This window comes from Centropristis striata, chromosome 24, assembly GCF_030273125.1.
Source record: "Centropristis striata isolate RG_2023a ecotype Rhode Island chromosome 24, C.striata_1.0, whole genome shotgun sequence".
Lineage (NCBI taxonomy): Eukaryota > Metazoa > Chordata > Actinopteri > Perciformes > Serranidae > Centropristis > Centropristis striata.
In genome coordinates, this window is record NC_081540.1 from 22,955,484 (window position 1) to 22,982,120 (window position 26,637).

Below are 26,637 nucleotides of genomic sequence, written 5' to 3' on the forward strand. Positions count from 1 at the left end.
ATTTTAATTTGTCTTTTTGAGTGATGGCGTAACAGTGATCTGGTTTCTCCTCCAAATGATTTAATAAAGGGACTTTGAAAACCAAACCTCTCCTCTCCTCTTCTTCTTCTCTCTCTCTCTCTCCTCTGATCCTCCCGTCTTCCCACTGCAGCAGACATTAGCCCGATCTCTGATCCTGTCGTCATGGCGCTGCAGGGAAGGAGAGGAGAGAGGCAGGAAGGAGTGAAGAGGGAAGAGAGAACGAGACGAATGAGAAAGGGAGACACTATTTCACAAAGGCTTATAAATATTTCAGGACTGAAGCTGCCAAGAATTTGTCATGTCCCTACAAAAGATTATCAATGATAATATTTCTCTCTGATGTATTTTTCTCTATTAGATTTTTTGCATTTTGAGTCCGTACAGTTAATATGTAACTTTTGCAGCCGGTTAGCTAAGCTTAGTATAAAGGCTGGAAACAGGAAAAAAACATCAAGTTCAAATTAGGGCCGGGACAAAAATAAGTGTGATTAAAATGTGATTAAAATGACTTTAACGCGTTAATTAAGATTATTAAATTACACAAAAACGCGTTAAAGTCATTTTAATCGCATTTTAATCACACTTATTTTTGCAGCGCGGAACGTTTCTCCCTGGATGAGTTTCAGGAGGAGCGATTATACTGGAGCACCAACTAGCGTTGATGAGTTGAGACAACAACAAACCACAGTGAACATGAAGGAAGAAGCTGATGAGACCTTTGGTTGGCCCCGTGGATGATGGGACATTTAGTTACTAAAAACCAACGGATGGAAGCGTCCATAAGAGCATGGTTGTGTTGCTAGGCAACAAGGAATTCACATATCACCATAGCAGCACATCCAGCCTCAAGTATCACCTCAATGCTAAACATATAGCAGCTAGCGGCTAGCGTGCTAGCTAGCATGGATTGTGTTTTACTTAAAAAAACCAAAGTATTCTAGTTTACAGAAGGTCTACCTACCTATAGGCTACCTGGATTTATCAAATGTTCTATATTTATAAATATGCTATTGCTACACTTAATGGCAAACATTGCACTGGTCTGTTGGACTTGAACAAAAATAAACAATATTTTTGTTGCTTAAGCTTATGTATGCAGTCATTATTCAATGGTATACTAAAAATCCATGTGAAAAAAATTACTTCTCACTGTTCTCAGGTCAAATATTTATATGCGATTAAAATGCGATTAATTTCGATTAATTAATTACAAAGCCTCTAATTAATTAGATTTTTTTTTTATCGAGTCCCGGCCCTAATTATCAATGATAATATTTCTCTCTGATGTATTTTTCTCTATTAGATCTTTTGCATTTTGAGTCTGTACAGTTAATATGTAACTTTTGCAGCCGGTTACTAAGCTTAGTATAAAGGCTGGAAACAGGAAAAACCATCAAGTTCAAATGTAACATATACCGATAAAAAAACGATTTATATTGATCAGCTACAAATGTGTTCAAGCTCTGATTCTGGCATCTGAATATGAATTGTTTTTCCATTATAATGTATAAGGGATAATAAGCAGTTCATTATAAACGACGGGGTGATGCGGTTATTTTGCAATAATGAACTGCTTGCTGTGCATTATACCCCTTTTTTACACTGTTACTGTCAAACATTTGACACAAAATATCAATGTTGATTCAGATCTGCATCCATAGCAACAGTCTATTACGCAAAAATAACACACAGTATAATTTCAGAATTGATAGAGCTCCTACTCATTTAAGGTCTTTGATCTTTGCTGACTAAGATTAGCCATTTTTTTTTAATGCTTTTTATGATGAATGACTTATTACTAAGAAAATTATGAGCACATCTCTCAACTCAACTCAACCGCAACAAAGTGTTATACATAAACAAGCAAACAAGAAACAATAAAATAACTCAGTATTACAGGTCTGTCAGTTAAATAAACTCGTCAATTAGTCAACAAACACGCATGAGAATTTATGCCATTGAGGAAAGCCCTATAGTGGGGCGGATTAGCTCAATATTTTACAACAATCGTTCACTTTGTGATAAAAGCATGAAATTTGGTAGATGTGTTGGTGAATATGTTTCAAACAAATCTGGATATTGGGCCACCTCAAAAGCGCCCCCTAGTGGCCGTGGCAGGCATTTGTTATACGAATAAATCAATTATGAATAAAAACTGCCCTTTTAATAATACCAACTGGTGATGAATTGTATATTGTTGGAAAGCCTGATTAGTCACCTTTACAACGAGGTACAGCTTGTAAGGATCGTGCATTCATGGAATGAGCAACGGGGCTAAACGTGTGGGTAGCACCCCCCAAAAATGTGCATCCCCTGTGGGGCGGATTAGCTCAATAAATCACAAGAATTGTTTATTTTGTGATAGAAGCACACAATTTGGTGGATGTGTTGGTGGATATGTTTCAAACAAATCTGTATATTAGGCCAACGCAAATTCGCCCCCTAGTGGCCATAGCAGTCATTTTCTCTAGCAAATGAGCTAGCTATCATTTGCTTCCTGGGACAAGCAGTGCAGTGGACTGTCCATCAAGGTATGTCTAAATATTTTATTTCACCTGTTATAATTATGAATAAAATATGCTATGAACATCATAAAGGCTAAAGAGAAAAATAATCATCATGGGCCTTGGCGGAAAAGTAAATTAGCAAGATAGCAAAAATAGGTACTTAAGCTAGCTAGTTAGCTTGGAACATGTATCAGTGGCTGTTGGGTGTGAAAGCTTAATAAGACATGTCCTGATAAATGATGTCCTGTGGAATGTGGACATCCCTCTCTGCACACACACACACACACACGAACACATACACTATATGTCATATGTCTCCTTTGCCCATGTGGTTCTTTTTAAAAAAAATGTATTTTATAACTCCATCACAGTAAGGCGGCTTAGGACCAACTTTTGGTAGGAGTCACTTCATCAAGATTGCGGATCGGAGATGGCAGCCATATAAGCCATAAGCCATAAGTCTATGAGAACCAATATATCTTTCAAGCCACTTAGAAGGTCAACCTTGGTGTCAAAATATACATTTTCTGGGTCAAAGAATCATTTAAAGCTACTGAGAATATCACTAGATGAGTCACTGTAAATAATTTGTTGATCAAGATCTGACATGAGATGAAAGCGTACCCTTGATTTTTTTGAGCAGTGTACATGGCAGCTAATCCACACTCTCCCGTGAGCATTGATTCCAAACATTTTCAACTCAGGATTCCCTGCTGCAGCACTTGAAGCGAGTTGCCCAGTCTGAGTGAAAAAGAACATATCTATTTGATCAAATAATCATCTAGTGATATTCTCAATAGCTTTAAATGATTCCTGGACCCAGAAAATGTATATTTTGACACCAAGATTAACCTTCTAAGTGCCTTGGAAGATATAGCATTTCTCATAGACTTTATATGGCTGCCATCACCGCAATCTTGATGTGGCTCCTACTAAAAATTGAAACCTATAATGATAGAGAGTATGTGGAAAAAATGTGGTGCTTTTGTCCGGCGTGTCCCCTTTATTTGGCTAAGCCGCCTGACTAAGTCACACACCTCAGTACAAGGCCAGAAAGAGTAACCTGCTACAAGTAACCCTAGTAGAATTTTTAAAATGTATGATTTTTTTCTCTGTCTAAATGTGTTTTATTTTTATTGTTGCAGGTCATACAATATTGAATTTTTTTTTTCTTTTTAAGGAGCAACAGAAGAATACAAGCCAAAGAGGAGGCCGTAGCCTGTGAATGGGAATATCAAGACCTAATAAAATGTTATACAAAGTTAATGTTCTTTTCTATTAGACTGTAATAAAGCTTTTGTCACTTTAACATGTCTCTAAATTATATTTGTGGTGCTGAAAACATGAAACAGCAGCTGTAGGGTAGGCAAAGCATTCCACGCCAGTAACCACCGGCGGCCAATTTTACAAATGGCCGCCACAGCCATCAGAATTTTTTTTTGCGATGGCCCAATATCCAGATTCATTAAACATGTATTCAGCAATGAGTGTACCAAATTTGATGCTTTTATCACAAAATGAACTATTGTTCAGCTAATCCGCCCCACTATTAGCCTTTATGATGTTCATAGCAAATTTTATTCATGATTATAACAGGTGAAATAAAATATTTAGACATACCTTGATGGACAGTCCATTGCACTGATTGTCCCAGGAAGCAAATGCTAGCTAGCTCATTTGCTAGCTAGCTCGATGGCTAGCCCGATTGTGGTGGGGCAGGAAAAATAACTGAAAGAGTGTCTAACTGGATTTTTGTTAATTTAATATGTGTATTTACATTTTTTTATTTACGTTTGTATATTTAGTTTACATTTTTTAAATATTTTAAGAAATAATTTAAATATTTTTAGTAATTTTAACGAAGAAAATGACTGCTATGGCCACTTGGGGGCGAATTTGCGATGGCCTAAGATTCAGATTTGTTTGAAACATATCCACCAACATATCCACCAAATTGTGTGCTTCTATCACAAAATAAACAATTCTTGTGATTTATTGAGCTAATCCGCCCCACAGGGGATGCACATTTTTGGGGGGTGCTACCCACACGTTTAGCCCCGTTGCTCATTCCATGAATGCACGATCCTTACAAGCTGTACCTCGTTGTAAAGGTGACTAATCAGGCTTTCCAACAATATACAATTCATGACCAGTTGGTATTATTAAAAGGGCAGTTTTTATTCATAATTGATTTATTCGTATAACAAATGCCTGCCACGGCCACTAGGGGGCGCTTTTGAGGTGGCCCAATATCCAGATTTGTTTGAAACATATTCACCAACACATCTACCAAATTTCATGCTTTTATCACAAAGTGAACGATTGTTCAGCTAATCCGCCCCACTACTAGTAATTGACCAATCAGAAAAATAAATAAACAACTTGGCATGAGTTCAGTATCAAATGTTTCAAAGAATTCTTAAATGGATGGTAGAGAATATGTAATTTCATTTTCCAATAAAGAACAATATAGATTAACAGTAGATTTAAGTGGCAAGGATGGCAAGGTGTGCCTGGAGGGCAAGGTCCTGAGGGTGGGGAACCCAGACACCAGGAGAAAAAAAAACAGTTTCTAATGTTTCTACAAGTGTTTAAAGAAAAGGCAGGTAATACTTAAAATCATTTCTTAATAAATAGAAAATGGAATAATAAAGATCAAAGGGTTAAGTCAAAGTTTTTTGGGACTAGTGGTCTAAAGCACAACAGGTCCTTACAAGAATGAAATTATTCAAAATAAAACAAGATCTCAATTGACCAATCAGAATTGGGTATTTCACAAAGCCTTGTAGTAAAACATTCTGAGAAAATCTGTTCAAAGTAATCAATGTGACCCCGAAAATGGGAAATACATGAAGACTGGCAAGACAGAATGAGAATCAGGATGAAAAATGCAAAAGATGATTGAAGTGGAATGGGAAAAAAGGAGAGAAAAGAAGAAGAAAGCCAATTCCTAATGGTCAAAAAGAATAAAGGAACATGAGGAATGAAACGGAGGAAGAATGGCGTCTCAGTGATGGTTTGTTATGATGAAATTAGCTGCAGCTGACGATAATGATGCAATTTAGCTCTGCTGCCAGGCAAGGGAGGCCCCCTGCTAATCTTGTTTAAAAAGCAACATTATGTGTTTCCTCTGAAGGGAAAAGGCCGCTTTATGAGGGTCCATGCTCGATTAGAATGGAGAAACTCTGGTAGTGGGGCTTGATTGGGACAAGCCTTTTGTTATTCTAATTGGTGGTAAAGAGCTTGTTGCTCTGTGATGGAGGCTAATAGGTGCTAGCTTGTCTGTGCTGCACTTTTGTGTGTGTGTGTAGCACTTTTTGTCTATGAATGGGGCGAGCCTGTCGACCCCATCTGCCGGACCCCCATCAGACCTGTTCAGGTTGCCATGGTAACAGCCTCCTCATCATGTGGGGGGATATGAAGGGTGTGTTCACGTGCTTCTTTCCACCATCATTTGTTGTAGCAGTGCACCTTTATATTTTGGCTTTACGGTAACTAAATTCTATTTTAGATGCTTTTTACTAATTTGTTCATTATTGTGATTTGGAAGCTCACCTCTTAACCCATAAGAACCCAGTTACATTTATCCTGAAAGGAACATTATGGGGGATATAACACAGACCAAGTGGACCACATAGAACACATTTATGATGATTTAAAAAAAAATACTAGCCCTAAATCTCAAAGATCTGTAATGTGGCATATATACATTACATTGGGCGTTTATGTGTCATTAACAGTTTTGTTTAACAACAAATTATTTTTCAGATATTTTTTAAGTAACAAAATAATAATAAATCAATAATAACAACAAATAACAAACCCTGATAGGGTTAAATGCCATAAAGGATATCATATTAACAGGTTAGAATTGTTAAATGGGTTTGAACTCAGTCTAGTAACAAAAAATAAGCTTTTTGAAACACAAAAAGACACAAAATGACTAAAAAAGACACTAGAAAAGTGACTTACAAAGACAGAGTCCCACTAGAATAAAAACCAGAGTTGATGACAGGATCACACACAATCACAAGATCACATTTATGTTGGTTTTTCTTTGTTTCTTTTTGGTTCAAAATGTTGATCCAGTAAGTCAGAATAAAAAATCTATTATTATTATCAGGTCATATAGGTGAGGTTGTGCTGAAAAAAACCAACAACATGGCATTTAAACATATTTTAAGTAGTTTATACAGGTTTCAAAAATGGAGAAATTAGCCCAAGACTCTATAGAGTTAAAGTGAGAAAAAAAAGATAAAGAATAGAGGAAGAAGTGGTATTTTGTCTCTTGTTCCTGTCTCAACACGTGGATGCTGAGACAAAGACCAGCTTGCTGAGCCGGTAGAGGAATAAAACGCTGCCCCTCACTCCCTCTGGTGGCTGCTTTAGTGAGCTACACCATGCAGTGTGCATCCTGAGACTTCGTCTTCTGCTATCCTAATCATCAAAAAACATCAAGTTGAAATGTAAAATATACAGATAAAATACAGATTTATATTGATCGGCTACAAATGTGTGCAAGCTCTGATTCTGGCAGGTGAATATGACTTGTTTTTCCCAATATAATGAATAGTCACCCCCGCGACCCGGCCCTGGATAAGCCGAGGAAGATGGATGGATGGATGGATGGATGGATGGATGGATGAATGGATGGATGGATGGATGGATGGATGAATGGATGGATGGATGGATGGATGGATGGATGGGATAATGAGCAGTTCATTATTGCACAATAAACAACGACAGGGTGATGCGGTTATTGTGCAATAATGAACTGCTTGCTGTGCATTATACCCGTTTTTACACTGTAACTTAAAGAAATTAAAAATTTGACACAAAATATTGATGTTAAAATTATTTTTCTTGCTTGTGGTAAAATAAAATCAATTAGGTTCAGAACTGCATCCATAGCAACAGTCTATTACGCAAAAATAACAGACAGTAGAATTTCAGAATTGATAGAGTTGCCCCTTCCTAGTCATGTTAAGGCAGGGATGGGCAACTTAAATGCTGGAGAGGGCCGTAATTTTTCATCGACACTACCACAGGGCCACATATAGGACGTTCATTTAACCAGATATGATGAAACTACAATCTTAAATATGTTTACAGTGCAGTAACTTACTTACTTTGATTTATTTTTTATTTCAGTGCAACCAACATTCATTGCAAGAAGTAATTTTGTGCATTTTCACACTGCACTTTTAAGATAAGAAAAAAAAGATTCAAAATCACATTTTATGTTGGACTAAAGGACCAAAAAAGACACAATCACCAAAAAAAGACACAAAATGACTAAAAAAAGAGACAACATTGGGGGGATTTTTTGGCCTCCAGTTGTTGAGAATTTATTTGTCTGAGTAAAAGAATAAATAAGTCAATACAGGTTAAAATATAAGTTAACAGTAATATTATTAAAATAGTTAATGTGTGTAATATGTGAGTAGAAAGAGACTACATTTAATTTCATTGATTTGAAGTTACATTAAAAAGACTTCATTTCCCAAGATGCTCTAGGAGCAGACGTAACGTACGTGATTAGTCAGAGTTTGTTGTGTTAGCAAGAAATGTGGAACTACGGCATGAAGCGTGTATGTTTTTTGCTCTTCTTTATTTCACTAAAGAACGTCTGAACATGAAAGAAAAGGTCTCGCTTCGTTATTTTTAGTCAAGAAGTATTTTCTGCTACACCAGTTGCCCATCCCTGTTTTAACCCATAAGAACCCAGACTCAGTTATCCTTAAAGGAAAATTATGGGACTATACCACAGACCAAGTGGACCACATAGAACACATGTATGATGTTTAAAAAAAAAAAAAATTCTACTCCTAAATGTCAAAGATCTCTGATGTGACATAAACGTTACATTGGGCGTTTATGATATTTCTTATTTTAAAATTTAAAACACTAGACATATTTTCTGCTCACAGAAACACAAATTTGCCTTTTTCTTTGCATCTTCACAACATATATCAAAATTGTGACATTAATAGTGCTGTTTAACAATAAATTATTTGTCAGATTTGTTTAGTAACAAAATAAGAATAAATCAATAATAAATAAAAACAAATACCCATGTGCCTTTTTGTTTGCATCTCCATAACATATATCAAAATTGTGACTTTAATTTGTTCAGGAAATATGGTCAGAACAAGTTAAATGCAATACAGGACATCATATTAATGGATTAGAATTGTTAAATCGGTTTAAACTTAGACTTGTAACAAAAAAAAATGTTTTTTGAAATTAGCTACTTTTTCACATTTCTCTTCCCAGTCACAGCCACATTTTGGAGAAGTCACTTATTGTCAAAGTCACATGACCACCACACCGGGGTGTTGAGTATACGTCGGTTAGGAATTTAATGAGTTAATGTGAAGCATGAAGCTGAAAATGGGAGATTTAAAGAGTTTGTTACACGGGTGTCACCATGGGTTCTTATGGGTTAAAGTCTCTCTTCTGCAACCCTCACCATGTTTCTGTTCCTCCACCAGGTGACCCGTCCCTGTTTTAAAGTCTCTCTTCTGCACCCCTGACCATGTTTCTGTTCCTCCACCAGGTGACCCGTCCCTGTTTTAAAGTCTCTCTTCTGCACCCCTCACCATGTTCCTCTTCCTCCACCAGGTGACCCGTCCCCTCCCCGGTGTCCCAGCAGGCAGGCATGGCAGACGGTCGGCAGCCAGACGAGCACTGGGCCTCCAACGGCCAAGAGAACGGCGAGAACGGCTACTCCGCCTACAGCGCCGCCTACAGGGAGAACGGATACCACGGCGGGGCGGCCGCACATCCTGGAGCGACAGGTAGGACGCAGACAGGTGCGTTTGTGAGTGTGTTAGCATGTGTTAGCATGCAGCACCGGGTCAGTGACATCGATTGGACCGCCTGCACATACTGCCAGATGGGTCTGGGTAGATGTGATTGGTACTACAGTGCCAGGAAAGGGCGGTCAGTTCCCAGAAGGCACGTGTTACTGAACAGGAATAGTGTGCTGTGGCAGGGCTAGCAAAGGGTGAAAGATGTTGCTGTGGTCCCTCAAGACCAGTATAGAGGACATTTAGACCTTTTCTGGAAGCAGATCAAACTCATTGACTTTCTTGTTTGAAATACTTTGTTTAAAAAATTAAAGATAGTTTTATTTTGTAACATCAAGTCTTCTTTGGAAGCCCTTAAAAAACAAGTGAGAAAAAATTCTGGTGGTGTTTATGACATATTAAGGCAATTACGGTAATAAACTAAAAAAAAAATTTAACAATAATATTTCCAATGTTTCCTAATTTTTAGGATTAGGGTTCAGGCTTTCATGTATGAAACAGGTGGGAAATAAAGACACTTCTATAGTGTTGTTGTAATACTCATTTCAGAAGTGCACAACAACCCCACATTCTAAAAATAACTAAAAGCATTCATGTTTTTCCCCCGTACATTTTGTGCACTCTAATGCAAAGTTCATATTGTGCTTCAGGTTAAGTAACATTCCTATCACATCGGGTTTTTTTGGCTGCAAATGTATTTAATTTGCCTTAATTTGCTGTTAGCATTAGCTTTACTGATTTACTTACTAGCTAGCAAGTGAAAAACATACTACGTTTATTACACTTATGTTGTGTTTAGAGTGAATGGAGATATTAAAACTCACTTAAAAAAAACCATACATGAATGCTTTTATTTCTATTTATAAAATGGCAAATCGGTGAGCCACCTCTAGTGGACAAAAAAAGTATTACAACAACAAACACATTTTTATTTTTATTTTAAATAACACATTTCTTACCTGTTTAACAGATGAAAAACAATAATGGACCTTTTCCTTATCTGTCATAAACACTGGAAAGAAAACAATCAGACCAGTTTTTCTTTTTCTTTCTTGGCTCCCAGGGCTTCCGTAGATTTACACTTTGCAGTTTTGAAAAACAAATTACTTAAATTACAATAATGTGGTTGGCAAAATATTACTAAATCTCACTTATCCATCATATTAGAGCTTGAAAGCACAGGCTGGTGTATGTCAGATTTACAGCAAAATGACAATATTTTCTCTGATCAACCTATCTTAAAGGAAAGAGAAAGAAATGGGAAAGATAGAAAGGGAGGGGGAGAAAGAGTGAAAGAAAGTGAAAGTGGAGAAAAATGCACGTACACTTGTGCATGAGATCCATATGGAAGAACCTGTAATTTGCACCTTTTTTTAAGATAGATACTTGAAAATAAATATGAAGTTTGTAAATGTCTCTTGCTTTTTTATGGTTGAATCTGAATATTGAGATACTATAATGTCACTCTGTTTACATTTTTTGACATTCTACACCATGTGAGGTAAGTCGGGGCTCTAAATGCATCCATCTGCACTTGACAATGTCCGAACTAATCAAATCTGAGAGGAGCAGGTGATTCATCATAAACACACAGAAAAAAAGAGCATTGTTCCAAAGGGAAGCCACCCACAGAGATAAGGTCAGCAGAGATATTAGACTTTCATTTCCTTCCTCCCATCCATGTCCTGTCTTCCCGGTGTTGTCTGTCTCTTTCTTTCTTTCTCTCTCTCTCTTTCTTTCTTTCTCTCTCTCCCTTCGCAGTGGATGACTCAGCCAATTTGCCTCCCTCCCCTCCCCCCTCTCCATCCGCTGAGCAGATTGGGCCCGTGGCACAAGGTACACCCACTCACGCTCAGAAGCGCTCAGACCATTCAGGATGAGAGTGTGAATGGTTGTGAGAGTGGTTAAAAAATCGAAAATGAAGACACCAAACACAGGATTTCCCAGCAACTTGCATGATGAGAAAAACTCCTCCTCTTTCTTCTGGTCCCTTTTAGTTTCAGGGTTCTCTGCCACCTTGCATGTCAGCTAATATCACCTTTAGGAGTCTGCAGCATGTACCACACTGTCCTGTCCTCTCCACACTTTAGCATTAGTTTTCTGTAGGCCCGGGACTCGATTAAAAAAATTAATCTAATTAATTAGAGGCTTTGTAATTAATTAATCGAAATTAATCGCATTTTAATCGCATTTAAATATTTTTTTTATTTAAACAGTGAGAAGTAATTTTTTTCACATGGATTTTTAGTATACTATTGAATAATGACTGAATACATAAGCTTAAGCAACAAAAATATTGTTTATTTTTGTTCAAGTCCAACAGACCAGTGCAATTTTTGCCATTAAGTGTAGCAATAGCATATTTAGAAATATAGTACATTTCATAAATCCAGGTAGCCTATAGGTAGGTAGACCTTCTGTAAACTAGAATACTTTGGTTTTTGGGTCATAGCTTAACACCATAAACGTTCCGCGGTGCAAAAATAAGTGCGATTAAAATGCGTCAATTTTTTTAATCGCATTCATTTTTGTGTAATTAATGAATCTTAATTAACGCGTTAAAGTCCCGGCCCTAGTTTTCTGACACAAACCTGGTATATTATTGGCCCTGAATACTGTGAGACTACACAAGCATCCTTCCTCCCTGTAGTACAGAACCTGCCACTGGAGCCCTTCATCCCCTTCACTCGTCTGCTTTCCCCTCAAACATCTCCTCTGTTGTTCCTTTGCTCACTATGTCTATTGATTTCCTCAAGGAGTAAATCACAGTCTGACTTTCAGCTCTTTATTCTCAGAGAACAGCACAGCCTGTTTTCTAATCATTTCTTTTTACATGTGGCATGCAATCACCAAAATACAAATTCATTTAGGTTTAGGGCTAATGCCAATTATTCATTAAGGGGAGACACTACAGGTGAATAGGATATATTTTTTAACTCGTAGATATCATCATGTAATGTAACCAGTTTGTTATTTACATTAAGATGATACTTTTTTGCATCACAAGTTTTTCTGAATTTTTATGTTTTGTTATGAAAAAAAGTCATGAAATATACGCTAGTTTGCAGATAAATTTCCAGGACAAAAATCTAAACATTTGATAAAGCAATCTTCAAAGTTATTGTTTTGTTTTGTTGATATATTAGATTCAAGGTTTTTTTTTTACAGAAGGAAATTGTGATATCTCCTTTTATCATTGCACAGATAAGAAAATATTGTCAAAAGCCATAAAAAAAATTATTTTCGTCATGTTATTAGAAACAAAATGTTGTTTAAATCGAGGTATGAATGATATATTGACAAAACCCCCCCAAAAAAACTTCAGAATATAGTTAGGAATAAAACTGGTCAGTTTGGTGAATTTAAGTGGGGCTGAAGTTGAGATTTTTAGCTCAGAGCATGAGAAAAAACAGCCTTTAAAGGTTTTTATACAGTCTTAAATTGAAATGACTATGCTTGCGATACTAAATGCTGCTAACTTTTAGTGAATTTAGGAGATGTTTTGGATGTTTTCTTTCCACTATTCTGAAAGAAGTTATGAGAGGAAAAATAGCTCAAAACCTCAAAATTGATCAGTGGATGCCTGTAGTGTCTCACCTTAATAAACATGACTAATATTATTAGATTTTTTTCTTGTAGTTTTTTAGATATTCTTTTCTGTAAATTAGCACACTTTCTGAAAAGGACTAATTGCATTCATGGGAGGGTTAAAATATGACATTTTTAACTGTATTACAACTTGGATTTCGAAGAATTTGGGGCGATTTGTAAAATGTAAATAAAAATTATATATTTGTAAAACAAAAGTTTTTCATTAACAAGTTTGAACATTAACATCTTAAAACCCACCTGCCTGGGTAGATTTAGGATTGGACCCCATAGAAAAGCTTATAACTTAATTACAACCAACAATAATTTATTTTAATTTTAAAACACAACCAAAACTTCATCAGTTCAAAAAAACAAAGAGCTTTTTGGTCTAATCCTACCGCTGGTGGGTAGGTGGGTTTTAAGAAGTTAAATAAACTGTCTTCGTTTATTTGAGGGGGAAAAAATTCTGGTGATCCATTTGCTGAGTCTTATCTAAATAATTTTCCCTTGTGTGTTTATGACTTAAGAACAGGTTGGAAAAAAGAACATTTTTAGTTACTTTTTTCATCCGTGGAAACAGTTTTTTTTGTGGTAAGGATAATTTTTCTCAGTTTTTAAATGGTTGTTATTGTAATGCACATTTTGGCCACAAGAGGCTGAAGTGCACCACCACCCCATGTTCTATAGGACTTAAAACATTTTTTCTCCATGTACTCTAAACAAAATTTAGAACAGCAAACACTTAAAATGATCCTAACAAAAAAAAAATAATTTCCCAAGTGTTTCACAGATTTTTAAAAAAGTAATTTATAAAATTATCCTGTCAAAATGTTTTTCACTTGTTCATGAGGGAAAATAATTTAAATCAGACTTGGACTTCAGACTTTTTTTCCTCTCAGGGCTTCCGTAGAAAACTCTTATCATAGTATCTTTTTTTTTAATTTATTTTAAAGATGTATCTATCAAGACGAGACTCGAAGGTGCGTTTATTGCATCCCATGCATCTCCATCAGAGCTGAAAGTAACCCATGTAACCCCAGTTTTGTTGTCCTCCATGTCTCATCTGTGTCTCCCTTCCCTGCTCAAAGAAGAGAAAGTAGAGGTTGTGAGTCAACAGCAGGATGAGGAGGAGGAGGAGGAGGAGGCTCCAGGGGAGCCCATCAGTTACCAGGAGGAAGTGGCATATGAGCAGCCTGGAGACTTACTCTTAGAGCAGACAGATTATTTAACAGAGCCCCAGGCTTTGGGCTACCAGCAAGCCCAGACACCTGAGGTCCTCAATGGGGGAAGTCATCAAGGTGACCACAGCCCGTCACAAAAAGGTGTGTGTGGTTTTTACAGTTTGAGTGTTCCGAATGTGTGAGCTACATCTATCCACTATGAAAGCGTGTGTGAATGTCTATCCATTACCTATTTTGCATGATTCTCTTGTGATCTGTTAATGGGTACTCAAGATTTTCCTCTTGATTTATAAACTGCAATGCGACTCAGGCTTTGCTGCCAACCTTCCTGCAGCTTTATTGCTCCTAAATCCTTAAGCTTCTGCTTCACTACCTGAAGTTGCCATGTGCAGAATTACATGACATAGCATTTTGATTTTGTGCTTCATCATGCAAAACATAACCATTTGCTTTCCATTTGAGCAGCATTAGAACACCTGATCAACCATATTGTAGTTGATCATTTCTGCACCTTTGTATTGCCAGCTACATTGCAAATGCAAATATCACTGTCTATAATGTCAAGTGTTGCTAGAATTAGTTGTATGTATATTTTTATGTGGGTTTTGCTGGAATATTGTGTGCAAGAAAGTGTTTCTGAGTACACCCACCTGTATGGGTCCTCGTGATCAGTCCTGAATGTATTTTAAGTCTGTTGTATATCACTTGCTTTGAGTTTCAATGTTGTTTTCATTTCATCCCAAGGCAAAGGGTAATTCTGTTTTCCTATTGTTACTGAGGACAAACTTTGGGCATTACAATCCACCGTCATTGGACATGTATCATCATCCTTATCTATAAAGCTAATTGAATCAATAACCCCAAGAAATTTGTGTAAACATTAACTACACAATGTTAAGATTCATTCACATCCACAGAATTCCTGTAGTAGAAACTGCAATGACACCGTTAACACCATTAACAGTAACTACATCAAATAACCATCAGGTTGACCATTTTTTGTCAATCTTTATATAATGCAATAGGAATTCAATGTTCATGTACATTTTCTGGTCATCTAACATCGCGCAACTCATTCCTTCATTTCAGTTCTGCACGCTGTAGGTGCTGTGACTCCCCTCTGTGCTGTTGTGGCCTGCTGCAAAATACACTGTGCTGTGTGTTTTGCTTGATGGAGAGCTACTGTATCTATGTGCAGAAAGCCCCAGCTTGACTGTAATGGCTAGCTTTTGTGGATGCTTCAAGCAAAGCTTTTAAGCCTATGACTCGGCACAAAGTTGTACAGTATCCTTCAAACTCACAGCCCCGCCAGAAGAATGTGTCAGTAAGGACTCTTGTGAGTCTGCTATGAAAGAAGATGACTCTCAAGTGGCGTCGCTGCATGAGAAGCAGTCGGCAGTTGAAAGAGCAACACCTGAAGGCGCAGAGCTCGCCTCGACTGAACCTCCTCCTCCTCCCTCGGTGAAAGAAAAAGACTTCTCTGACACCTCCTCAATTGAGCAAGGTAACCAAGACAGAAAGGATGTAGCAGAGGAGGCTGCTGAGAGCCACCCGCTTGAAGAGTCCAAAGAAAAAGAAGCAGAACAACCTGAATTAAAAGAGGAGTCAAATCTTAAGGAGGAAGACAAAGAAGGAGTTATCTTACCAAGCGAATCGGGGGTCCCTATGAGTGAAAGTGAGGAACAACCAGGTGTGGTTGAGGGGACCAAGAAGGAGGGCCAAGATAGTGGCAGTGACAGTAGATTGCCTCAGACATCAATGATTGACGTTCAAACAGGGGACCAAAGTCAAGAAACAGTTGAGTCAAGTCCAGAATCTGGCACAGAGTTGAAAGCGACATCAGATATTTCTGTAGAACAAGAGTCCGGGGCAAGTACCTACTTTGAGACATCCTCAAAAAGCCAGGAAGAGGAGTCATCACAAACCCAGAGTTATTATGAACTCAGCACAGCAGCAGAAAAAAACTTAAGTGAGGAAACTAAAAGCATTGTGCAGAAGCTTGAGGAACAACAGGAGAAACAAGCAAGAACATCTACTGTTAAGATGTCCCTAGAACAAAGAAGCCTCTCCCTGAACATTACTGTTGGGTCTTCGGCAGGACAGATATTGAAGGGAGATAAGTCAAGGACCTTGTGTCCAATCAGTGGAAGCTTTGATGAATCTGAGGTTTACCCTTCAACACCATCCCTGGAGAGCCAACAGCAGTTTCCTCCAGCTGTCTCGATTACACCAACTACCACAGAATCACCTGAAGAAACCCCCACCAAGGTGGACACACCTGTTCCTTCTGATAAGCACAAATGTTTTGAACATTCAGGCAGCATCTCAGAGATGTTGGACCTGGCTGGAGATTTGCCTCGGCTGTCATTAGAGAAGAGGGAGGTTGACCCCATGAGACGAAAGTCTGTTCCCGCCAATGTATCGGCACTGGTGGGAAGTTCTTTGGCCAAACTCGCGTTGGAAGATCAAACTTCAAGAGTGGTGGGAGGGGAAAGCCAGCTGGAGGAAATCGGATACTGTGTCTTCAACGAGTACTCAGGGCCCATGCCTTCTCCTGCTGATGTACCCAGTCCTGGGGACTCTCCACACCAGCATTTCCCTTCTATGGAGAGTGAAGTTGAGGAGGATGTCACAGAAGTTGTTCAAAAGGGAACTCAACAACAAGATCATAAAGAAATCATTCCTGAGATTACTCAAAAAACTGTGTTTGAAAAGAAAGATTCACCAGTAAAGAGTAACCTGCTTCTTGAAAAAGCTGTGCCAAGTGGAGTAAAACCTGATCGCCTAAGAATCCCAATGAATTCTTCAAAAGACAGGCTGACTGAGTTTCGTTTGGAGAGTGGCCTGCCTGGTGACATAAAGATCATCGCAATCCCAGAGGTAGACATTGAAAAAGACCCGTCCAGAGAGGCTTCTCCAATCCCACCAGACAGTTCCTTTACTTTCACTACAATAGAAACTGGAAGTAAGATTCCCCAAACTCCCACCACTCCGAAGTCCCCAGACGTTACACCCTCAGAAACTCAAGTCACTGGAGAAAAACCAGGGAAAGATGTCCTATTGGAGGTCAAATCAGAGAACGATCCGGAGATTGAGAGGACTGATGATAGACAAGCAGAGTTAGACATAGAAATGCAGAAATCTGAGGGATCTGAGGGAAGAAGGGATGAACCAGAAATGGCAAACACAGACATACCTTCAGCATCATCTCAATCTTTAGGAGACATTTCAGAAAAAGATGATAAGATTCAAAGTGAGCATGGAACACCTACAAAATTTGAAAAAGTAGAAAAGCAAGACTCCTCAAAAGCTGTTCAGGGTTTAAGCACCAAAGAGCCCTCAGATCAGAAAGTTGCTCAAATCCATTTACAGGAGGTGACTCCAGATAAAGTTGCACCAAAGCCACCAATAACTTCCCCAGTTATCATAATACCTCAAGCACAAATAGAGGAAGAAGTAGATGAAGAGGATGATATTGAGATTGCTGAAGAACCTCAAGAGGTAATGGAGGAAATTGAAATGCCAAAGAGTCCGATCACGGTAAGGCTGTCGGTAGGTGATCAGATGGCAGATGAAGATCCCAAGTCTGGAACAGAAGAATGGAGTCACAGTGCAATAAACAGTGATGATGGGGAATGTGCGACGGACAGTTCACACTTGTCTCCATGCTCTGATCATGATCCACCACAGCAACAGGATGAAGGAGGTAGAGATGGTGGGGTAGGGGAGGAAAAAGTAGAAGACGACACACAAAGAAGTCTGGATGAAGGGTTGAAAGAGGAAGGTGAGGTGGTAAAGACAGACCAAACAGAGGAGCAGCAGGTGGAGGAATCTGGTTCAGATGGGGTAGGCGAAGAGAAAGAGAAGAAAGCAATGGTTGATGAGGTAGAGGAGAAGATCAGTGAGGAGGTGGAGCAGGACAAAGACATTGAGATTGGTCAGGAGTTGGAAGAGACCTCTGCTGTGATCTGCCAGACGGGTCAGGCAGCTAACGATGAAACCACCATGGACATCTCCGTCCTAGATACAGACAGTGGCTGGATGGACTCACAAGGTACCCAGAGCTTGTAAAATTTGTAAATGAATCTCTAAAAAAATGTCTTACATATTTTGTAATTCCAAAATCCAGGGGTGGAGCTGTAGGATGGCCCTGAACATTACTTCCAAAGCATTGAATCTTCAGTTAACGAAGGACAATCTTGGTTAACCAATCAATTCTCAAATCTACTAGTATCAGCACTGAGCGCTCTCTGCCTGGTAGTGTTGTGTGCCCATCAAAGCATTTTTTCCTGAAGCTAGCTTATTTTGATGTTTATATCTAGTTGCTGAGAGTTGACAGTGTTGAATTTTGTGTAAAATGTGCCACTGCTGCTCGTCACATGTCATCCAGATGTGCAACCACAGTAAAAGACCAACCGTCACACGGTACTGAACAAAAACAACAATGGAGAAGAAATAAAAACTTCTGGCTACAAAGAGCGGCAGTGGGTCATCCAGAGGAAGTGCTCTACCTTGTGCTGACATTTATCTAGTGCAGATATTTTGCACCATCGCAACCAGCTGAGCTGCATCTTTGCTGAAAAAACACCACCCCTCCAAAGTGCTCTAGCACTCCCAACTGGGCATTTTCAAAAGAGCATCTGGTGTTTTCAGATGGGAAAAAATGCTTTGGTGGACACATGGCCTTATGAAAGTAACACCAGCGATTGACCAACCAATGAGAATTTGATCGGACAAGAGCATGTCGATCAACCGACCAGAAGGTGTCAACCATATTTAAATTACCTTCAACTTTGTGAAATATTCCCTCAGTATTTCTGATTCTGGACCAGCAAAATAAAGGTGCAAATCTTCTGATATAATTGAATGAATGTTCTTCTGTTGGCCTAATAATGAGTTCACAGTATTGAAGACTAAATTGGCAGTGTTTGGGATCCTTGATTTACAATCAGAGCAGCCCGGTTCATAATGGGATGGATATAAATGTAGCAGATTTGTCAGCTTAACATTCGTTCTGTGGACTCTATTCCAGCATAGTATAGAAAAATAGGTTTAAAGATTACTATTGCTGTTTAGGACAAATTCCTAACCTAAAGTAGTAACATCAGACTGTTTTTTGCCTCTTTTTTTGTTGGCACCCTCTTGGTTAAGCGTGAGCCCCAAATTTACAACATCTGGCTCCGCCCCTGCCAAAAAAAACTAGCTAACACCATAAAGTTTGTTTGATAGTAAATCTTAATGTGTCTTTTGTATTTAGCTAGCTCCCAGCTAGCCAGCAATGTGGAGAATTAGCCCTCTTTTAATCCCTCTCCACTACAGATGATGACAAAAGTATCATGACTGAGCAAATCGAAGCCCTTCCTCAGGTCCAGAGTCCTACCAGTACACCTGTGGTGGACAGACCCGCTAAACGGGCCCCTGGCAGAGGAAGGGGCCACCCGGGCACCATTGAGAGTAAAGTATCCCGCAAAGTACCGAGCCACCATCCGCCAAGAGAGGAGATGAAGAAGAAAAAAGGTTCCAATTTTGTATTCAAGAAGTGTTTTGTACTTTTGTATTCACATTCAATATCAATGTGACGTGTATGACTTGTTGTTTAGCACAGATTTGCCTCTCTGCAGTACATGGGTTTGCATGTCGGTGTAATCCTCTCTCTCCTCTTTGCTAGTAGCTGTGAGGAGGGCTGAACAGAATAAGGTGTCAGCCCTCCAAAATCGCTCTCCATCTCGAAAGAGTGTAGCCAAAGTGGCAGCCAGACATCCTAGGCCCGCTCTGCTTCACGGCTCTGCTAGACGCAAGGCCACAGGTGAACACTCTTCACCGGGAATCACTGCCGTGGATAGAGAGAGTGCAACCGAATTCTAACACAACGCAACCTTCCCTGTATTCTATTTCATACTGGCTTCATCTGAACTGAAAATATTCTTTCTTTAACCCTGGAAATACAATCAAAACTGGACAATTAAGGGTTTGAATTGTTGCTAGCAAACAAAAAAACTGTTATTTTGATGATTTCGCTCTCTCTCTATTGACGGCCCTTTAAGGTATCAAGCAGGTGCAATGTAGCTGGCAAACATCATGTGCTTTTTTTATGAACATCTTTTTTGTTCTCATTTTGTCCAAAAATGGGAGCGTTTACTCCCGCTTGGCCTCATATTCATGTTTATTTCTGCTCACTGACGCCTCAGTAAATTGTGATTGGTATTTAATGAATGATTATAGTAACTCTGGTCTTTTATTACTTGTATATGTTTGATGGACATGGCTGCTTGTTGAAGGGTGCGAGACGGACTACGAATGACTGAAATGTTGTGATGTGACGCTAAGGGTGATCTCAATTTGCTCCTATTAGTGTGACATATTTAAACATATTTATGGATGTTTATGTGTATTGTGTGTGAAAATTCAGTCGCAAATCTCTCCCTCTTGTTGGTTTACATTGATCACTACAGCAGGAGTGTTTCTTCACAGGTATGGAAAGCCATCAGCCCCTCAGTGTGGCCCACCAGTCCAGGGAGAGGACCACTGTAAGTACCATTAACACACAACTGCTATCACATCTACGCACACTCCCAAATGCTGTGATTATCATAAGCATAACATTGTGGGTTATTACTATTTGGCCATTTTTGGATTCTCTTGATCTAAATTTAGGCTGAATATACCCTCTTAAAGCAATTATTTTTATTTTTCCCATTCATATCTCATAAACAATGACATGAATCTAAAGTGTGTTGTATTTTATTCATCTTTACTTATTCACCCAAGCAACATCCTTTTCACAAAGTATTTTTGGCATATCATGTTTAAAGACTAATTATTTTTCTTTTTTATGTTTTTTATTCGGTTTAGAAAATTAGCTTTTGTACGTCACAATAAAGCTTTGTAATGCATCATGGGGCTTGTTATTCACATGACAAAAAGGACATTTTCCCCCTTTTTTTTACTTTTGCATGCGTGTCTTTTTATTCCTCTCTGTGTGCATGTTCATTTTGTCTTGCATGCCTGCCTCTGTCCTTGTGCCAGTCTCGACAAAGAAAATCTGTGAGTATAGAAGTCAAACGAGAGCAGGCAGACAGCCGTGTGTCGGTTTTATTATTTTTACCAACATCGCTTATAATGTGTCGCACAGGGGCCTTTCACAAATATCTTGTATTCCATCTTTCATCTTGTTATTCCAACCAGATTTGTGTAAACGTCTCTAAATCATCTCTACACATCCTAACCATTTTCTCCATTTTCTCAAATTTAATCATCACTTGTGTTTGTTGATCATTAAGGATCTTGATTTCAAAGATTCAAGTGCAAATTAAGGTTGTCAAAAATATTCATAGTATAATACTTTTTTGGTACTACGTGTTTTTAAAATTAAAATTTTAATTTCACTACTAATAGCCTGCCCTGGCTGCAAATTTTATTTTATTTTTATATATCTCAGTTCGAACTTAAAGACAATAGGGCTGGGCAATATGACTAAATATCACCAAACAATATTAAAAAATGTTATATCGGCATGTTGAAAAAACAGCGGTTGAACTACGTGACAACAATATTTATATCATATGGACAAAGTTTATAGTTGTGATCCCCCAAAAAATATTACTACGTGTCACTTGTCAACTTTTTAATTTAGGGAAGTACAGTCATGGGCTACAGTAAAATAGGCTTGGCTGTCATTTATTAATTACCAAAAAGCATGCAATATTGTGATATATATCGAGATATGAAATGACATGTATATCAAGACGGATTATTTTGGACATGTCGCCCAGCCCTAATCGACAAGTTACACAATAATCCTGAGTTCAGCTGAGAACTTTGCTAAAAATAGAAAACATTTAGTACACCTGCATGTCTTTCCCTTCATCTTCACTCCATCCCATCTCACTTCTCCATCTGTTTGTCACCTCACATCATCCTGCATGCTTCGCTCCAGAGCCCCACACGGGCCGTTCTGTTAAAGATGGCGGTTCAGCGCCGGGCATCCGAACACCTGCCCCCGCGACCCGGCTCTGCCTGTAGCCTTAAGCGGAGCCCGCTGGTGCAGGCGGAGCTCAATGAGGCTCGCTCCGCCTCTGCATGTTCCCGCCAGGCCCCTCTGCCACACAAATGGGCAGAGAAGGTAAAACGAGAACAAAAAAAAAAGGGATTGAAGGGTAAACTAGTGTTGTATTGTTGAATTATTGTGCAGAAGTATGGGGTAATACATATGTGAGCAATATAATGCATTTGTTCTTATTGCAGAAAAGAGCAATCCGAATCATCCACAAAGTCAACTTTAGGGAACATACCAATCGTTTATTTATTAAATCAGGGTTATTGACTTGACTTCCAGAGATAATAGAACTCCAGACACTGCTAATTATGTTCAAAGCCAGAAACAGAGTTTTACCAGAAAACCTGCAAAAAGCTATTTGTGTTTACTTCAGGAGATGAAAATCATAGAAGAAGATTTGATTTTAAGCACCAAGTTGCTCAGACTACTTTTAAACAAATGTGCGTTTCGGTTGTAGGTGTAAAAATATGTAATTCCCAACTACAGGATTTAAAAGGTTGTTCAGATGTTAGATTAGATTAGATTAAAAAAAATTTACAAATGCAGAAAAAAATGTCAATATGTACTGTTTATGATCAGTTGTTTTTTTGTTTTTGAGATGTAAACGTGTACTTGTATGGGTTTTTGTTAGTTTTTTGTCTTGTTTGTTTGTTTGTTTGTGGTCCACCTTCATGAAAAGGAACAAAAAAAATAAAATAAATAAAACTAGTGTGACAGCGTGTGACTGAGCCGGGTGACTGACTCTTTAATATGTGTGTTTTTTTTAGGAGAGAGCGTACCGCAGCCCGGAGAAGAGGTCGTCCCTGCCGAGGCCGGCCAAGTCTCTGACGCGCCACATCCCTGCTGCTGAGCAGGACGACAGCGCCCCCTGCAGGCCCACCTGTAAGACTACACATGTTTCCCTCTTATAGAACTCCTCTCTCACGCAGCAGCGCTCCTCGATCGCTTCCTTTTAATTTATTTTATCAAATTCTAACTCCTACCACCTTACACTTCCTTCCCTGCTCCTCTCTTCCCTTCACCTCCTTTTTTACTCTTCCCCTTTTTCCTCCTCCCCCTCCTTTTCCTCCTCAAAGCGATCCAGTCCAGAGGGGACAGCAGGTCTGGGAGGGCCCCTGGTATGGCAGGTAGAGCACCTAGTAGCTCCTGTTAGACCCACCACACTCTCCTCGTCCACATATGTTTCAGTGTTTTATCATAAAACGTGTATAAAAGTGAGCATCATCCATCAACAAAGCATTCATTCATTCATCGTGGTCACATGTCAAGTCTTTTTTATATTGCATTTATGGAACCTACACCTATAAATTATCACTTTGAGAGATAACTTCCATTTAGGAAAAGAGTTATAATGACCAGAAAGAAACATAAAAAGACTACAAAAAGACTAAAAAAACAACTACAAAGAGATGCAAAACTTCTAATTACTAGAAAGGGACATGAAGCAATTACAAAAAGACTCAAACTGAGTTCAAAGAGACATAGAATGGCATCAAAGAGACACAATTTGACTACAAAGAGACCTAAAACAACTACAAAGAGACACAGAATGACATGAAAGGGACTCAAAACAACTACAAAGAGAGGAAAATGACTACAAAGACAAACAATTTGACTACAAAGAGACTCAAAACAAATGCAAAGACGCATAATGACCAGAAAGAAACATAAAAAGACTACAAAAAGATTAAACAAAACAAATACAAAGAGACACAGAATGACCTAAAAGAGACTCAAAACAACTACAAAGAGTCGCAAATGACGACAGAGAGACACAATTTGACTGCAAAGAGACACAAAAAATACTACAAAGAGACACAGAATGACCAAAAAGAGACTCAAAACAACTACAAAGACTTATAATGACCAGAAAGAAACATAAAAAGACTACAAAAAGATTTTTAAAAACAACAACTACAAAGAGATGCAATAGTACTAATTACTAGAAAGAGACATGAAGCAATTACAAAAAGACTCAAACTGAGTTCAAAGAGACAGAATGGCAACAAAGAGACACAATGCAATGACAAAGAAAAACAAAACGAATACAAAGAGACAAAGAATGACCTAAAAGAGGCTCAAAACAACTACAAAGAGAGGAAAAAGACTACAAAGACAAACAATTTGACTACAAAGAGACATAGAATGAACAAAAAGAGCTACAGAACTACAAAGAGTCGCAAATGACAACAGAGAGACACAATTTGACTACAAAGAGACACAAAACAACCATCAAGGGACACAAAAAATAACTTGAACTTGAACTTTTTTCTCAAAATATGACCCCCCTCCCCCGGGTCCTTATGTTTTTTATTACACATTCTGGCAGTTTGTAATATCCTCCAATATTCTCTAGGGTTGAAATTTTGGATTTGCAAGTATTTCAATGAGTGTCCTATTAAGGGTTAAATTTAGCTTGGTGAGACCTGCAGAGACCTTATCAGAGGGACAGGTGTGAACCATGACAACAGCTTCCTGTTCTTAATCAGGATGTTGTTGACTTAAATCCCACTGGTCCTGCACCAGTATCCCAGCAACAGGCCACCAGTGTTAAATGAGCTCAGCTGCCTGTGTGTGCTTTACAACTTCCTTGTCAAACATTCTTGTTTGACATAAACTCCAATCCATCTGTTGCTTCAATGTTCTGGTCTGTATTTTTTTTCCTATCTGTCCTCTTTGTCTTTGTCCAAAGTGTTTCTGAGAAGGCTTGTAGAGTATAACACCAAGCACCTTTAGATCTCAAGAAGCTGTTGAATCATCAGGTATCGTTGTCATGGATACCTCGTGTGTGAAAAACGGATGAACGGGTCAAAAGTTATAATATATAGTAATAAACATTCAACTTTGACCTGTTGGTGGCGCTAGAGCTCTGAGCTAGAGTTGATACACAGTATCACCACTTGAACCCAAGTAATGTTAAATTATTACAATATTGGGGAATTATTACATCATCAGGACTTGAGAAATGAAGGCTAACCTGATAATGTAATAACCTCCATTAATGTAATACTTTATTACATTATTGGTAAAAAAAAAAAGTGTATTACATTATTGGGAAATGCACTTTATTACTTTATCTGGAATTTATTACATTATCAGGTTTTATTACATTTTCAATGGACTCAAGTGCAGATTTTTATTACATTATCAGGAATTTATTACATTATCAGGTTCTACAAGGCTTTTCTCTCATTTCATATCTCCGTCCCTCCTGCTTTCATCTCTTCATCTTTGTAACCAGAGATATCTTCTTCTTCTTCTTCTCTTTAGGTACAGAGTCGGCACGTTCCCGTTCAGTCCGCAGCGGCGCCTCCACCCCCGGCTCCACTGCCGTCACCCCCGGCACGCCACCCTCCTACTCCTGCCGCACCCCCGGCTCTCGCACCCCGGGCAGCCACACGCCCAAGTCCTTCAGCGTCCTCCAGGAGAAGAAGGTGGCGGTGATCAGAACCCCGCCCAAGTCTCCATCCTCCGCCCAACGGCAGCTGAAGGTCGTCAACCAGCCGCTGCCCGACCTGAAGAATGTAAAGTCCAAGATCGGGTCCACCTCCAACCTAAAGCACCAGCCGAAAGGAGGAATGGTAACACACCTTATAATAAGTTCAACTTCAAGTTAAGTTCAAGTTACTTTATTTGTAGCCAGAGGTAGATTTTGTTTGCAGTATAGAGTCTCATACACACACAAAAGAGGCACATATCACATATCATTCAATTTAAGACAGTGGGAGTTTAGAAATGGCAAATTAAATAAAAATTAAATTAAATTAAAAGTTAAAGGTTTTTAAATTAGCAGAAAAAGAAAGACATTTCTGATGTTAAAATAACATTTTATGACATTTAATGTCTAAATTTCCTTTTATTTTGAAATTACAAGACGCTATTTTCCTGATCCTGATACCTTTGCACAGAGGTTTCAATAATTGCCAAACATGATTTAACGACACATTTATCATCTTATAGTGTCTAAATATAATTTTATCTTGAAATAAAAAAAAAAAATCAAAGTAAAATATTACACATGCAGAGAAATGCTGTTAAATATGCAAGTAATGCAGTATTTTGTTGATATTTTGCTTCTGATGTTAAAATAACATTTTATGACATTTGATGTCTAAATTTCCTTTTATTTTGAAATTACAACACCCTATTTTCAAAATAAAACATTGCATGTGCACAAAAAATGCTGTTAAGTATTAAAATGATGATTTTTCTCTGATTCCTTAATACAGATATTTAAATAAACATTGAATGTCAGACTCAATATTTTTAAATTAGCAGCAATTCCCATTCCTTTTATTCTGACATTCAATTTAAGACAGTGGGAGTTAAAAAATGGCAAATTAAATTAAAAATTAAAAGTTCCTACAGGTCCAGACTATACTTAGATATTAATGTGAACTAAAATACAAATAGCAAAAAAAGAAGAAAGAAAATAATATAAAAAATAAAAAAAACAAATTAAAATTAAA

The 26,637-nt window shown here is 38.3% G+C and overlaps 1 protein-coding gene across 3 annotated transcripts in view; it reads left to right on the top strand.

Annotated features, from left to right (window-relative positions):
• The window catches only part of LOC131962646 (microtubule-associated protein 2-like), a 74,985-nt gene that overhangs the window by 34,341 nt on the left and 14,007 nt on the right, over positions 1-26,637 (top strand). For 2 of the 3 annotated variants that reach the window (XM_059327614.1, XM_059327615.1), the window contains exons 3-11: positions 9,153-9,328; positions 11,102-11,176; positions 15,416-18,166; positions 19,432-19,629; positions 19,781-19,918; positions 20,584-20,639; positions 22,936-23,050; positions 23,245-23,295; positions 25,439-25,749. In XM_059327614.1, the coding sequence (XP_059183597.1) occupies positions 9,190-9,328; positions 11,102-11,176; positions 15,416-18,166; positions 19,432-19,629; positions 19,781-19,918; positions 20,584-20,639; positions 22,936-23,050; positions 23,245-23,295; positions 25,439-25,749 (3,834 nt within the window). In that variant the 5' untranslated portion in view covers positions 9,153-9,189. Of the gene's footprint in view, positions 1-9,152; positions 9,329-11,101; positions 11,177-14,019; positions 14,254-15,415; positions 18,167-19,431; positions 19,630-19,780; positions 19,919-20,583; positions 20,640-22,935; positions 23,051-23,244; positions 23,296-25,438; positions 25,750-26,637 lie in introns of all 3 variants that reach the window. The other variant, XM_059327613.1, reaches the window with a different exon arrangement.